A 16,113-nucleotide genomic window follows, 5' to 3' on the forward strand; every position below is an offset into this window, starting at 1 on the left:
TGGAAAATAAGTATTTGGTCAATAACAAAAGTTTCTCAATATTTGTCATATACCCTTTGTTGGCAATGACACAGGTCAAACGTTTTCTGTAAGTCTTCACAAGGTTTCCACACACTGTCGCTGGTATTTTGGCCCATTCCTCCATGCAGATCTCCTCTAGAGCAGTGATGTTTTGGGGCTGTCGCTGGGCAACACAGACTTTCAACTCCCTCCAAAGATTTTCTATGGGGTTGAGATCTGGAGACTGGCTAGGCCACTCCAGGACCTTGAAATGCTTCTTACGAAGCCACTCCTTCGTTGCCCGGGCGGTGTGTTTGGGATCATTGTCATGCTGAAAGACCCAGCCACGTTTCATCTTCAATGCCCTTGCTGATGGAAGGAGGTTTTCACTCAAAATCTCACGATACATGGCCCCATTAATTCTTTCCTTTACACGGAATTAGTCGTCCTGGTCCCTTTGCAGAAAAACAGCCCCAAAGCATGATGTTTCCACCCCCATGCTTCACAGTAGGTATGGTGTTCTTTGGGTGCAACTCAGCATTCTTTGTCCTCCAAACACGACGAGTTGAGTTTTTACCAAAAAGTTCTATTTTGGTTTCATCTGACCATATGACATTCTCCCAATCCTCTTCTGGATCATCCAAATGCACTCTAGCAAACTTCAGACGGGCCTGGAAATGTACTGGCTTAAGCAGGGGGACACGTCTGACACTGCAGGATTTGAGTCCCTGGCGGTGTAGTGTGTTACTGATGGTAGGCTTTGTTACTTTGGTCCCAGCTCTCTGTATGTCATTCACTAGGTCCCCCTGTGTGGTTCTGGGATTTTTGCTCACCGTTCTTGTGATCATTTTGACCCCACGGGGTGAGATCTTGCGTGGAGCCCCAGATCGAGGGAGATTATCAGTGGTTTTGTATGTCTTCCATTTCCTAATAATTGTTCCCACAGTTGATTTCTTCAAACCAAGCTGCTTACCTATTGCAGATTCAGTCTTCCCAGCCTGGTGCAGGTCTACAATTTGGTTTCTGGTGTCCTTTGACAGCTCTTTGGTCTTGGCCATAGTGGAGTTTGGAGTGTGACTGTTTGAGGTTGTGGACAGGTGTCTTTTATACTGATAACAAGTTCAAACCGGTGCCATTAATACAGGTAACGAGTGGAGGACAGAGGAGCCTCTTAAAGAAGAAGTTACAGGTCTGTGAGAGCCAGAAATCTTGCTTGTTTGTAGGTGACCAAATACTTATTTTCCACCATAATTTGCAAATAAATTCATTAAAAATCCTACAATGTGATTTTCTGGATTCTTTTTTCTCAATTTGTCTGTCATAGTTGACGTGTACCTATGATGAAAATTACAGGCCTCTCTCATATTTTTAAGTGGGAGAACTTGCACAATTGGTGGCTGACTAAATACTTTTTTTCCCCACTGTATATTTTATATTTGAGATTCTTCAAATAGCCACCCTTTGCCTTGATGACAGCTTTGCACACTCTTGGCATTCTCTCAACCAGCTTCATGAGGTAGTCACCTGGAATGCATTTCAATTAACAAGTGTGCCTTCTTAAAAGTTAATTTGTGGAATTTCTTTCCTTCTTAATGCGTTTGAGCCAATCAGTTGTGTTGTGACGAGGTAGGGGGGTATACAGAAGATAGCCCTATTTGGTAAAAGACCAAGTCCATATTATGGCAAGAACAGCAAAGAGAAACGTCATCAAGGCAAAGGGTGGCTATTTGAAAAATCTCAAATATAAAATATATTTTGATTTGTTTAACACTTTTTTGGCTTACTACATGATTCCATATGTGTTATTTCATAGTTTCGATGTCTTCGATTTATTCTACAATGTAGAAAATAGTAAAAATAAAGAAAATCCCTTGAATGAGTAGGTGTTCTACAACTTTTGACCGGTAGTGTATACCTCATGTATACGTGAAGTTTGCACACCCTCAGAGAGACAGTGAAAGAGAGAGAGAGAGGAGAGAGGGTGAGAGGAGAGAGGAGAGAGGGAGGGGAGAGATTTTGAGAGTGAAAATCTGGAAATAACTCCTTGGTTCATGTGAGAAATAGGGCCAGATGTTCCAGAAATCAGAGGCATCCTGTCTTCGTCATGGTCTTATTCCTGTGGCTCAGGAATTCCTGCTGCATTCCCAAACTGCCTGTAAAGTTAGTCGCTGTCCTCACCCTATCAGCGCTCTGTGTGTATACTGTATGCATGTGTGTGTATGTGTATGAGCGTGTGTGTGTGTTGAAATGATCTGTTTAGTGTGTTATCACATTATTGGTGGTTTGTTGTGACCAAGTGTTGGTGCTAAACGGTGTGTTATTGTTATTGGATGCTAGTCTGCTAGTTGGCTATGGTGTCATAGTTGGCTAGCTGAACAAAGTGGGTTGAGTCTATTCCTTTAAACATTGAACCGCTGTGGTTCACAACAATTCTGATTTCCAAAGGCGGAAGTTGGGAGAGTTTTTTGTTCGGGTGGTTCAGTGAAACAATTTTAGTTTCTGAGGTAGAAGTTTTTGGTGAGGGAGGCCCTGCTCTCTCCGCTCCCAGATGCTTAGTCCATTTCATTCCGATCTCCTCTGCATTTTTGTAGCCATTTGCTACAGCCTGTCAACTATGCCTCTGCCTATCCCTGTTCTCTCCTCTCTGCACAGGCTACACAAACGCACCACACCGCGTGGCTGCTGCCTCTCCAACCTGGTGGTCCCTGCACGCACCACCCACGTGGAGTTCCAGGTCGCAGGCAGCCTCTGGAACTGCCGTTCTGCTGCCAACAAAGCTGACTTCATCCCAGCCTATGCCAACCTCCAGTCCCTCGACTTCCTGGCGCTGACGGAAACATGGATCACCACTGAAAACACCGCTACTCCTACTGCTCTCTCCTCGTCTGACCATGTGTTCTCGCATACCCCGAGAGCATCTGGTCAGAGGGGTGGTGGTACAGGAATCCTCATCTCTCCCAAGTGGACATTCTCAATTTTTCCCCTAACCCATCTGTCTATCTCCTCATTTGAATTCCATGCTGTCACAGTCACTAGCCCATTTAAGCTTAATATCCTTGTCATCTATCGCCCTCCAGGTTCCCTTGGAGAGTTCATCAATGAGCTTGACGCCTTGATAAGTTCCTTCCCTGAGGATGGCTCACCCCTCACAGTTTTGGGGGATTTCAACCTCCCTATGTCCACATTTGACTCATTTCTCTCTGCCTCCTTCTTTCCACTCCTCTCCTCTTTTGACCTCACCCTCTCACCGTCCCCCCCTACTCACAAGGCAGGCAATACGCTTGACCTCATCTTCACTAGATGCTGCTCCTCTACTAATCTCACTGCAACTCCCCTCCATGTCTCCGACCACTACTTTGTTTCCTTTTCTCTCTCACTCTCCTCCCACACTACTCACTCTGCCCCTACACAGATGGTAATGCGCCGCCGCAACCTTCGCTCTCTCTCTCCCACTACTCTCTCCTCTTCCATCCTATCATCTCTTCCCTCTGCTCAATCCTTCTCCCTCCAATCTCCTGATTCTGCCTCCTCAACCCTCCTCTCCTCCCTTTCTGCATCCTTTGACTCTCTGTGTCCCCTATCCTCCCGGCCGGCTCGGTCCTCCCCTCCAGCTCCGTGGCTTGATGACTCATTGCGAGCTCACAGAACAGAGCTCCGGGCAGCGGAGCGGAAATGGAAGAAAACTAAACTCCCTGCCGACCTGGCATCTTTTCACTCCCTCCTCTCTACATTTTCTTCATCTGTTTCTGCTGCTAAGGCCACCTTCTACCACTCTAAATTCCAAGCATCTGCCTCTAACCCTAGGAAGCTCTTTGCCACATTTTCCTCCCTCCTGAATCCTCCCCCCCCCCCCCCCCCCTCCTCTCTCTCTGTGGATGACTTCGTCAACCACTTTGAAAAGAAGGTTGACGACATCCGATCCTCGTTTGTTAAGTCTAATGACACTGCTGGTCCTGCTCACACTGCCCTACCCTATGCTTTGACTTCTTTCTCCCCTCTCTCTCCAGATAAAATCCTGCGACTTGTGACTGCAGGCCGCCCAACAACCTGCCCGCTTGACCCCATCCCCTCCTCCCTTCTCCAGACCATCTCCGGTGACCTTCTCCCCTACCTCACCTCGCTGATCAACTCATCCTTGACCGCTGGCCATGTCCCTTCCGTCTTCAAGAGAGCGAGAGTTACTCCCCTTCTCAAAAAACCAACACTCGACCCCACTGATGTCAACAACTACAGACCAGTATCCCTTCTTTCTTTTCTTTCCAAAACTATTGAGCGTGCCGTCTTTAGCCAACTCTCTTGCTATCTCTCTCAGAATGACCTTCTTGATCCAAACCAATCAGGTTTCAGGACTGGTCATTCAACTGAGACTGCTCTTCTCTGTGTCACGGAGACTCTCCGCACTGCTAAAGCTAACTCTCTCTCCTCTGCTCTTGTCCTTCTAGACCTGTCTGCTGCCTTTGATACTGTGAACCATCAGATCCTCCTCTCCACCCTCTCCGAGATGGGCATCTCCGGCGCGGCTCACTCCTGGATTGCGTCCTACCTGACCGGTCGCTCCTACCAAGTGGCGTGGCGGGAAGCTGTCTCCGCACCACGTGCTCTCACCACTGGTGTCCCCCAGGGATCGGTTCTGGGCCCTCTCCTTTTCTCCCTATACACCAAGTCACTTGGCTCTGTCATATCCTCACATGGCCTTTCCTATCATTGCTACGCTGACGATACACAACTAATCTTCTCCTTTCCCCCTTCTGATAACCAGGTGGCGAATCGCATCTCTGCATGTCTGGCAGACATATCAGTATGGATGACGGATCACCACCTCAAGCTGAACCCTGGCAAGACGGAGCTGCTCTTCCTCCCGGGGAAGGACTGCCCGTTCCATGATCTCGCCATCACGGTTGACAACTCCGCTGTGTCCTCCTCCCAGAGTGCGAAGAGCCTAGGCGTGACCCTGGACAACACCCTGTCGTTCTCCGCCAACATCAAGGCGGTGACCCGCTCCTGCAGGTTCATGCTCTACAACATTCGGAGAGTGCGACCCTGCCTTACACAGGAAGCGGCGCAGGTCCTGGTCCAGGCACTTGTCATCTCCCGTCTGGACTACTGCAACTCGCTGTTGGCTGGGCTCCCTGCCTGTGCCATTAAACCCCTACAACTCATCCAGAATGCCGCAGCCCGTCTGGTGTTCAACCTTCCCAAGTTCTCTCACGTCACCCCCCTCCTCCGCACACTCCACTGGCTTCCAGTTGAAGCTCGCATCCGCTACAAGACCATGGTGCTTGCCTATGGAGCAGTGAGGGGAACGGCACCTCTGTACCTTCAGGCTCTGATCAGTCCCTACACCCAAACGAGGACATTGCGTTCATCCACCTCTGGCCTGCTGGCTCCCCTTCCTCTGCGGAAGCATAGCTCCCGCTCAGCCCAGTCAAAACTGTTCGCTGCTCTGGCACCCCAATGGTGGAACAAGCTCCCTCACGACGCCAGGACAGCGGAGTCACTCACCACCTTCCGGAGACATTTGAAACCCCACCTCTTTAAGGAATACCTGGGATAGGATAAAGTATTCCTTCTAACCCCCCCCCCCCCCCCAAATTGTAAAGTGGTTATCCCACTGGCTATAGGGTGAACGCACCAATTTGTGAGTCGCTCTGGCTAAGAGCGTCTGCTAAATGACGTTAATGTGCCCTTGAGCAAGGCACTTAACCCTAATTGCTCCTGTAAGTCGCTCTGGTTAAGAGCGTCTGCTAAATGACTAAAATGTAAAATGTAAATGTTGAAAGAGAGAGAGTAAGAGAGAGAGAAAGAGAGAAATTGTTGATGATTGACACCATGGCTGGGTTAAGAGGATCATGTCACGGTCTGATTTAAGAGGTATGAGGTTAAAGTGACAGGCTTGACAACAACGTCTGTGTGTGTGTGGTATGAATTAAGATGTCACGGTCATTGGCACAAGCACAACCCGACCACATGTGTGTGTGATTGTGATTATGGTGTTACCTGTTCATGACCGCCTTTGTGTATAGTGGTGGGGTCACTCATCTTACTGTCAGCAGTACATGTCATGTTTAGGTTCACTACCGTATCAGTAGTGTGTGGTTGTGTTGACAGTGTAACAGTAGGTATCAGTAGTGTGTGGTTGTGTTGACAGTGTAACAGTAGGTATCAGTAGTGTGTGGTTGTGTTGACAGTGTAACAGTAGGTATCAGTAGTGTGTGGTTGTGTTGACAGTGTAACAGTAGGTATCAGTAGTATGTGGTTGTGTTGACAGTGTAACAGTAGCGGTTGCAGTCCTAAGCCTGAGCACTCTGGGTTATGGTGACCATAAAAGCAGGGTGTTTGTGTGTTTGTGTGTGTGTGTTTTTTTGTGTGTGTGTGTGAGCTGTTCTCAGATAAAAAGGACTAACTGAGAATGACTACCCTGGCAGCCGTTGCGGGTGATTAACTCCAATAGGAATTACACATCACTTTGCAAGCCAGCATAATGTGACTTGCAGGCTGTAAAACAAGAGCTTCAGACCACTGTGTTAGGGTGTAACTAGGCCCTCAAAGAAAGGCTTTACGATATATGTAATGTATTGTCATAAAGAGTTCATTTTACACTGGGAAATATGCAAATAAGGTAGAATAAATGTCAATTTGAATTGTATGTTCACTCAACCTAAAATTCTAAGTTGAGAGAACATACAAATCAACTTAAGAATGTATGTTTGTTCAGCTACACTCAGCTACATTGAGTGTACAAAACTCCAAACTTTTGTACTCAGAACAGCCTCAATTCGTCGGGACTTTACAAGGTGTTGGCTGGATGTCCTTTGGTTGGTGGACCATTCTTGATACAGACTGGAAACTGCTGAGTGTGAAAAACCCAGCAGCGTTGCAGTTCTTGGTACAAACCGGTGCGCCTGGCACCTTTTGTATTGCCCATTAACCGTCTGAATGGCACACATACACAATCCATGTCTCAATTGTCTCAAGGCTTTAAAATCCTTCTTTAACCTGTCTCCTCCCCTTCATCTACACTGATTGAAGTGGATTTACAAAGTGACATCAATAAGGGATCATAGTCAATCTATATTATGGAAAGAGCAGGTGTTCATTTGTACACCAAATGTTGAGCAAAGTCACCATCCTATTGCAGCTGGTTGCCTTACAAATGTACATTGAATTAACTTTAATGGTATTTTGTTGAGCAAACTCACAATCCTATTGCAGCTGGTTGCTTTATAATTGTATGTTGAATCATTTTTCTTTTTTTTTGCATCAATCACCCTCTTCAAAAGCTCAGGCAACACTAATGGGAGCTAACCACTTATATACACCCTTTCCTATTCTCCATTCCCCACATTCTTTCACTCTGACTTACTCCATCACTCCATTCCTCTCCTTCTCCTCTCCTCCACTCTAGAGGTAAGAGGGTTTGTCTCTGATGTGCTTCAGACTGGGGGGTCAAAAGGGGGATAGAGTTCAGAGGTCAAGGCTACCTGTGGGCCTATTTACTCGTATCGCAGGACTGTTGAGCCGTTAATAATATAGTTTTGCAATACCTCTGTTTCCGTAAGGGGGCTTTTAAAGGGCACAGACCTGTTCTCATATTACTAGGAGTTGATTTCCTTTCCATCATCACCACTGTTTTCACCTCAAGTCAACTCTAGGTATGTGTATGTGTTTAACCCTTTGCTCTCTTCTCCTCTTCCACTTTCTCTCTCTCTCCCTCCAGCGTGTAACTGTGACCTGCGTGGCATCGCCAGGGAGCAGTGCCACCGTTCGTCCGGCCAGTGTGTGTGTGTGGAGGGTGTGTCTGGGCCCAGGTGTAACCAGTGTGCCAGGGGGTACCATGGGGAGTTCCCTGCCTGCGAACGATGCCACCGGTGCTTCGCCGAGTGGGACCGCGTGGTAGGGGAACTGACCAATCAGACGCAGCGTTTGAAAGATCATGTGACAGAGCTCCAGACCAATGGGGTGACGGCGCCATACAAAGACACCGTTAGCAGTCTGGAGATTAGTGCTAATGCTATCAGTGCGATAGTAGAGAACAACCCTGCTATACAGAGGATGGAAGATGTACAACGGATGATGCAGCAGGCCACGTATGTACACACAAACACGTGCACTTCCACACACACACACAAACACGCACATGCATACACACATTTACGCATTGACACACACAGCGCCAAGGGTTCTGTTTGTATGCTTGATGTTATGATCAGTCCATGTCAACTCTAATGAAAATACGATTGTGTGTGTTTGTGTCTGTAACAGTGAGCTGGTGGCAGACCTGAACGAGAGGCTGAACGTCTCAGATGATTCCCTGTCACGTCTCGTTGTCAATGCCAACGACACTGAGGCCAGTATAGACACACTGAGAGAGCAAGCCCGAGAGCTGGAGAGAACAGTCAAAGACATGAGAGACCACATAAAGACTGTGAAGAACTCTAACATAGAGGGTGAGAGAGGAGGGAGAGAGGGGTAGAGGGTGAGAGAGGGGGTACAGTATGCATGACATCATTACTAGTTCTGACACACCCCTGTGCCCTGTGTGTGTGTGTGTCTGTTTTATTTGTGTATATCAGGAGCGATGGACACCATCACCGAGGCACACTTGGAGTCTAAGAAGGCGGAGATCCGTGCCAATCAGACCACCAGTTACCCCGACAACACTTTGGAACAGTCGGCTACACTACGGCACGAAGCGGAGGCCAGACTGAGCCAGAACCAGGCCGAGTTTGACCTGAGACAACAGAAACACACAGAGAGACTGGAGCGGCTCGCCACAGAGCTCGAAACTCTTGACCTATCAGAGCTCAGCAAGCAGGTAAGTCTGACCTATCAGTAGCCAATTATCATCGCACTTCTTCGCCATACTGCTTTTTTGATCGGTCCCTGGTTTTCCAGTGCTCTAACCCGATTGGTGTGTTTTCTCTCTGTGCAGACATGTGGAGCGGCTGGAGGGAAGGAGGGGTGTGCTGCGTCCCCCTGTGGAGGGGTGGGGTGTGTGTCGGTTGATGGCACCCATCGCTGTGGTGGAGAGGGGTGTGAGGGTCTGGTCACACAGACACAAAGCGCTCTGAAAACAGCCAAGGACTTCGACCAGGAAATCCTGTCCGCCATGCAGGAAGTGGACAAGCTCTCTAGGATGGTGGGAACTGTCGTTTTTTACTCTCTGGGACGAATCCTAACTTGAGATTCATGCATATAATAATAGAGCTGATGTTCAGTTATGATTCAGCCCTTCATGAATATAGTCAGGTCATCTTACCTTATCATCATAGTTACCAAAGAGCATAGAATATCTGCTTGCTCCGGCACAAGCGTTGATCTGTTGAGGAGTGTTTACCTTACTGTGTTTGAGTTAACATTTCCTGTGGCGCCCTCTAGGTGTCGGAGGTGAAGGTGCGTGCGGACAAGGCCAAGCTGAGTGCTCAGGAGATGCTGCTGAAGTCCAACCAGAGCCGAGATAGAGTGGAGCACAGCAACGAGCAGCTCCGCAGCCTCATCAAGGAGATACGAGACCTACTCACTAGTGAGTATACACAAATTTTTCCAAAGAGCAGGCCTCAATCTTTCAATGTACCTGACAGACTAACTAAATTATCACTGATTCATAGACAATCAGGGCTTCAGCTCTTCTTTCCCCATGTGAGTGATAGGTAATGATTGTGATTATAATTGATTGTGATAGTTCACCTGTGTATGGCTCTCTGAGTCTAATTAGCTCTGTTTCCACGGTGACAGACGACCGTGCCAACGTGGAGGTTATCGAAGCAGTGTCGAACGAGGTGTTGGCCCTGGAAATGCCCACGTCGCCCGGGCAGCTGGAGGCCCTGACCCAGGAGATCAGAGACAGGGTGGGAACCCTCACCAGCGTGGAGGACATCCTCAGTCAGAGTGCCAACGACATACACACTGCAGAGAGGCTGCTGGAGCAGGCCCGCACCGCCAGGTAAGATGCACGCATGCATGAATGCATGCACACACACACGCACACAAACACATGCACACAAACACACACACACACACAAACACACTAATAAATGCACACACACTTGAACCACATTGATAAGACACACGCGCACACATGCACACACAAAAACATACAATCTCCTCTCTCTCTGTCTCTCAGTCAGGAGGCGTCTGAGATGAAGGAGACAGCTGCCCTGGTGAAGGAGGCTCTGGAAACAACTGAGCACGCTCAGAATGCTGCCATCGACACCGTCAAACAGGCCCACAACAACACCAGGGGAACACTTGACCTCATCACCTCTGTAAGTCACCTCTGACCTCTGACCAGGGCTTCAATTGTGTCTAAGCACACAGGGGCAATTCTCTCGATTGTGGTATAAGCTTTATTATAAACTGGGTGGTTTGAGCTCTGAATGCTGATTTGTCATACCACGGGTATGACACATTTATTTTTACTGCTCTAATTACATTGATTACCAGTTTATAATAGCAATAAGGCACCTCAGGGGTGTGTCGTGCATAAGAACAGCCCTTAGCCGTGGTATATTGGCCATATACCACATGTTTTTAGGGTTTTCAGCCTATGCATTGTAGAGAGAGCAATTTTGGAGATTTGTAGAAATGCACATCCCATACAAGGTCTCTAAAAGTGTGTATTGTGTGATGTGTGTGCTTGCATCTGTGTGTGCATGCTTAGATGTGTGTTTGCGTGTGTGTGTGTGTGTGTGTGTGTGGGGGGGGGGGGGGGTTGGTTCTTCTATCCTTGTTGGGATGTAAAATCCCCAAAAGTCCCCACAAGGATAGTAAAACAAGGAAAATTCCCACGTCCCCATGAGGACAAAGGGTATTTTAAGCTTAAGGGTTAGGTTTAGGGTTAGGATTAGGAGCTGGGTTTAGGTTAGGGTTACAGGTTAGGGTTAGGGGTAAGATTAGGGTTAGGCTTGTGGTAAGGGTTAGGGTTAGGTTTAGGGAAAATATGATTTTGAATGGAAATTCATTTTAGGTCCCCACGAGGATAGAAGAGCAATACATGTGTGTGTGTGTTTGCGTCTGTGTATGAATACATGCTAATATGTGTTTGTGTGTTTATAGGTGGAGTCGGAGACGGCGGAGTCGGAGCTGCGTCTGAGTAACGCCACACTGCGTCTGCTGCAGCTGGAAAGAGACGTAACTGTGCTGAGAGAGAGCAGCCAGGGCACCAGCAACCGCACACAGCACACTGAGAGACTGTCTGAGACCGCCAGGCAGGACGCAGAGCAGGCCCAGCAGGTACACACACACACACACACGCACACACACAGCCCAGCATTCTAGCTGCCAATTAAATTGTTACCCATTCTCAATGTGTTTTCTGCTTTGTGTGTGTGTTTGTGTGTAGGAGTTTGACTCGGAGGTGAAGGTTAAGTACAGTGTTGTGGAGGGCTTGGTGGTGACGAAGGCAGAGGGCGTGTCCGACGCCAGGAAGAGGGCGGAGCTACTGCAGCAGGAGGCCAAGGAGCTGCTCATCCAGACCAGCGAAAAACTACAGAGACTCAGTGGTAACACACACATGCATGCTCACACACACACACACACACACACACACAAACCAACGCGCTAACACACACAAGCATGCACGCACAAGCGCACATTCACGCATGCATGCATATGCACAAACAAACACACACACTCTCTCTAATGACACCACTGTGTGTTTCCAGAGTTGGAGAGGTCGTATGCGGCCAACCAGCGTACTCTGGAGGCCAAGGCAGGTCAGCTGGCCGGGCTGGAGAAAACGGCACGCCAGCTGCTCAATGACATCAGCCAGAAAGTCACGGTCTACAGCACCTGTTCTTAGGGTAACCATGACAACAGCATTCCTAGCAATGCCTACCCTGATGTCATACCAGAGATTATGACGATGCCTTCTTTAGTGCCAAAGAGAGAATATGACAACCACTCAGGAGACTCCAAAGACCAAAAGCAGTATTTTACCACTAAGAACCAAGTATTCCATAAAAAAAATTGTTTCTGTATGAAACGGTTTCTAAGCCATATAAGCTATTATCACAAGTAATACATGTTTTAACCATGACTGCACATAGATTTCATGATTTTATAATCTTGTCTGTAAAGATACTAAAATGTGTCAGGACCAAAGCAAAAGAGAGCCTATTCAACATTGCCTAGTTCACCTCTACCTAAAATTAGATGCTTTTAAACTTTACAGTCTTTAGTGTTTGCTTTCCCTTAGTGGCAATCTGAAAAAACTGTACCCTCTTTTTGCTGCATTATCATCACCACTAGGGAGTAGCAGCACATACCCAATTTCAGCTTAGTTTTCCCTTATGGAGTCCAATTCAATTACAGGCTAATGTACTTCTATCACTTTTAACTGTAATAAAATGCTGTTCAGTCTGCCAACTGAAACAGCCGTACTCATTCACTGTCATTGTAGGCTTAACTATCCATTTCCTACATTTTCAAATATACTGTAAAACAGCCTACCTTCTAATCAGTTTGTACAGTCAGTGTTCTGCTTTTCTTTATCCTGCCTTTTCTCTTACAGTCTCTCTCTCTCTCTCTCTCTCTCTCTCTCTCTCTCTCTCTGTCTCTGTCTCTCTCTCTCTCTGCCTGTCTATCTGTTTTCTCTCTCTCTCTCACTCTCTCTCTCTTGCTCTCTCGCAATATTGATGCGAGGTGATTTTGTAGATCAGTGATTCTGAACAGCTCTTTCCTCAGACTGATCCTGTTAAACACAATGAACATCTCTCTCATCCTCCCATGAATCCCTCCTTCCTATCCGGAGGGTTTCCTCCTCTGTGACCATCGCACTGTGTCTCCACCCAGTGACTCAGATTTGCTCTGAGCAAATGAGAGACAAATGGCACCAGCAGTGTTCCTCCTGGACCTCTTCATCAAATGAGAGAGGGCAGGAAGCAATCAATAATGGCAGCCTTCCCTCCCTCTGAAATGAGCTCTTTCCATTTAGTGCTGCAACTCAGTCAGGCGTCACTGTTTTCCCCCACATATTGACCCAAACCCCAGCATATCTGTGAGATAAATTGCTTTAGAAAGTGGTCCAGACGGTCCCTTCCCCTTTGTACAGTATAATAATAATAATAATATGCCATTTAGCAGACGCTTTTATCCAAAGCGACTTACAGTCATGATGCATGGTACAGTGGTTTGACTGTGTGATGTGAATGCTTGTGCTGTGAGGTTTTATATTTATAACCAGCCACCTGAGGTCTCCAGCAGACCCTGCTGATCTTGACTAAAGATGGACCTGGTCAACAGTCTAGGTACCAGGAAGCGTGTTTATGTACATGTACAATTATATCATTTTAATACATCACAAAAGTCATACTGCAGTGCAATGCCTCATTCTAGACACATCTTTTTTCATCAGCTTGCATGGATGCCACTCCGCAAACCTTATACCATGCCTAACCTCATCATCCATTTGCAGAACAGCTAAATAGAGCTGTCCTATAGAAAAACACAGCTGTGCCCTGCAGGCTAAGATCAGTCCATCCATCGTACGACAGTAAACAGCCATTGACCTTAACCGGCTCTAACATCCACTTCCTGTCTGGACCATTTCATTGGCAGCCACTGGGCCCTGAGATGGCTACAGCTGCCGGGCAGAAAGGAAAACGCTGTGGTTCCCATGGAGCTGGCCACGGGGCACTTCTCAATATCAGCATGTGTCTGCAAGTGTGGTAGAGTGTGGTTTTCCTGAATTGATATGAGATATTAATTAAATATGACTCCTCTCTCTCCTTGGCCCATTCCCACTGGGGTCTGAAATGCCAGTGTTTACCTTTCTTTGTGCCGAGTCATTGTGCTGCTGATGATGCTGCTCTGATCTCTCACACTTACAGCAGGAAGTTGGTGAGGAACCATTTTAGAGCAGCCGCCAGACCATAGAAGGGCTGCAGAGAGGAGAGAGCGAGCGAGAGAGCGAGAAGGAGAGCAAGATAGAGGGAGAGAGAGAGCGGGAGAGAGAATCAATCAATCAAATATATATATTTTTTAATTAGCACCTTTGAAAAAAACATTTGTCACAAAGTGCTTCACAGTAACCCAGTCTGCTCTATGACAAGGCAGGTTGTTACAAAGGAAAGTTAGAGAGGGATTGGAAGTGAGTCAGGTTTCTTTATGATTAATGGCAATGGAATGGATGTCACTTTCCTATGAGGATCCGCTGTAATTTCTCATGACATAGGTAGGTGTCTGCTGAATGAAACGTGAAATGGCATTGTTGATTAAAATCATTAGACACTGCGCAACACACCTTATTTTTTTTATTTTTTTTTATCTGCTAGCCATCATACATCATTTGACTCATTACTGGAATGTACAAGGTGCTAAAACATTCAACTATCAAATATTGGATATAGAGAGACTCCTAAATATCATATCCAAATAAAAGAGAAAAAAGCGTATAGTAAGTCATGTCTGTGGTTTCCCTCTGTAGTGAATCATCTAAACTAATGTGTTCATTAAAGAGTCTCCTCTGCCAGAGGTCTATTATTGATTGATGTGGTAAATTTCAGTGGGCACAATTTTCTTTTAAATAAGTGGGCTGGGTGTCAAAAGTGCTTTGAAATCAAAAGCTGAATTTTGGCAGACGTTCCAACGTTGCAGGCTGGGTATAAAATCAAATAGTTGTTGCATTTGAAATATTCAGAATGAATTTAGTGTTGTTGTTGTCATTGAACTTCTGACAGCTCACTCACAATGAAATGACACCCCCGGGCTCAAGCTGTTTGAACAAAATACTGCATGACTTTGATAAAGGGAGTAAGTCACATTGTGCGTCTTGCATGCATACTAATACTGTGATCTTGAAACGCTCCAAACCACTGACTTGCTATGAATCTCAAACACAATTGACATTGAACCTCAATGTTTACTAGTTACATTCTAATCCCTCTGTTATCAACCCAACAAGCAATTGATATTTGTATTAAGCCTGAAGTTAATTAGTCTGCTTATAGTGACAATGATATCTTTACTAAGGGAATCAATGGGAGTCAGCATCTGTGAATGTACTGTGTTTTTCCCTGGAAGGATGAACAAGGCCGGAACTACTCACTAAATTCGAATTAGCCTATAAACAATCAAAGATGTAGGCTTGAATTAATTCAGTCAACTTTGTTTGAATTAATTAAAAGTTTCCAATCCAGTCACCCTGGAAAGTTTCCAATATGAGGCAACCTCGTTTCATATAGCCTATCAGAAGAGGTGTTTCCCAATACAAATAAAAAATATAACTGTTTATAATCAAAATCATGAATTCATGTCCTATATTATTTGTTACACAGCACTGAGCAAGGGCATTAAGTTTGAGAGTTAGAGCTTTGACTCATTCAATCCCGGAATGGTCATTCAAAGTTCCTATCATGGGAGTAGTGGTGAAGTGTTTTCTGGCCCTACACACTTAGAAAATAAGGTGCTATCTAAAACCAAAAAGGGTTCTTCGGCTGCCCCCATAGGAGAACCCTTTGAGGAATCCCTTTTGGTTCCAGGTAGAACCCTTTTGGTTTCCATGTATAACTCTTTCCACAGAGGGTTCTACATGGAACCCAAAAGAGTTCTACCTGGAACCAAAAAGGGTTATCCTATGGGGACAGCTGCAGAACCCTTTTGGAACCCTTTTTTATATGAGTGTATGGGATAGGGAGCATCGAGACAGTAAACAAGTATGTTATAATTGTGGAGGGCTTCATTTTGCAAAGGTAATTTAATGAATATTTGCCATAAAGAGATTGTGGTCTGACTCTGGATAGGCCAAAACACATTGGTGTCCCAAGAATATACATAACAGAAATTATGACTTCTGTCTGAAATCCAAATAATGATTAAGCCTACACAAGATATATGATTCCAAATGAATGTAATATAAATATTTTCTGTGGTTTTTCTGTGGTGTGTGTGTTTTCAAGGAAAGAGGGCTTCCCTGGAAATCAATAGCCCATAAAACACCTGTCTGGAGTCTCTCTTATCTCTCAGCACTGCATCTGTCTGAACTGAAAATGCAATGCTGCCACATCCTTGAAATATTAAATATTTGTGTTCCACAATTCAAACAAATTAAGAGGGATGCTATTAAATACCACAAACGAATCGACCAATGAGGTAAGAAGGGGATCTCAGGAATGG

At 46.1% G+C, this 16,113-nt stretch overlaps 1 protein-coding gene across 1 annotated transcript in view; it reads left to right on the plus strand.

The window, feature by feature from the left end:
• LOC311130028 (laminin subunit beta-1-like) overlaps positions 1 to 12,388 on the plus strand; it is a 45,678-nt gene extending 33,290 nt beyond the window's left edge. The window contains exons 24-33 of the mRNA XM_084162638.1: positions 7,718 to 8,087; positions 8,263 to 8,447; positions 8,574 to 8,815; positions 8,933 to 9,139; positions 9,379 to 9,523; positions 9,736 to 9,943; positions 10,124 to 10,265; positions 11,056 to 11,232; positions 11,342 to 11,501; positions 11,664 to 12,388. Coding sequence (XP_084018764.1) covers positions 7,718 to 8,087; positions 8,263 to 8,447; positions 8,574 to 8,815; positions 8,933 to 9,139; positions 9,379 to 9,523; positions 9,736 to 9,943; positions 10,124 to 10,265; positions 11,056 to 11,232; positions 11,342 to 11,501; positions 11,664 to 11,800 — 1,973 coding nt within the window. The 3' untranslated portion in view covers positions 11,801 to 12,388. The remainder of the gene's footprint in view (positions 1 to 7,717; positions 8,088 to 8,262; positions 8,448 to 8,573; positions 8,816 to 8,932; positions 9,140 to 9,378; positions 9,524 to 9,735; positions 9,944 to 10,123; positions 10,266 to 11,055; positions 11,233 to 11,341; positions 11,502 to 11,663) is intronic.
• The last annotated feature ends 3,725 nt before the right edge of the window (positions 12,389 to 16,113 follow it).

The sequence above is a fragment of the Coregonus lavaretus genome, assembly GCF_964263955.1.
Source record: "Coregonus lavaretus genome assembly, chromosome: 5".
Taxonomy (NCBI): domain Eukaryota; kingdom Metazoa; phylum Chordata; class Actinopteri; order Salmoniformes; family Salmonidae; genus Coregonus; species Coregonus lavaretus.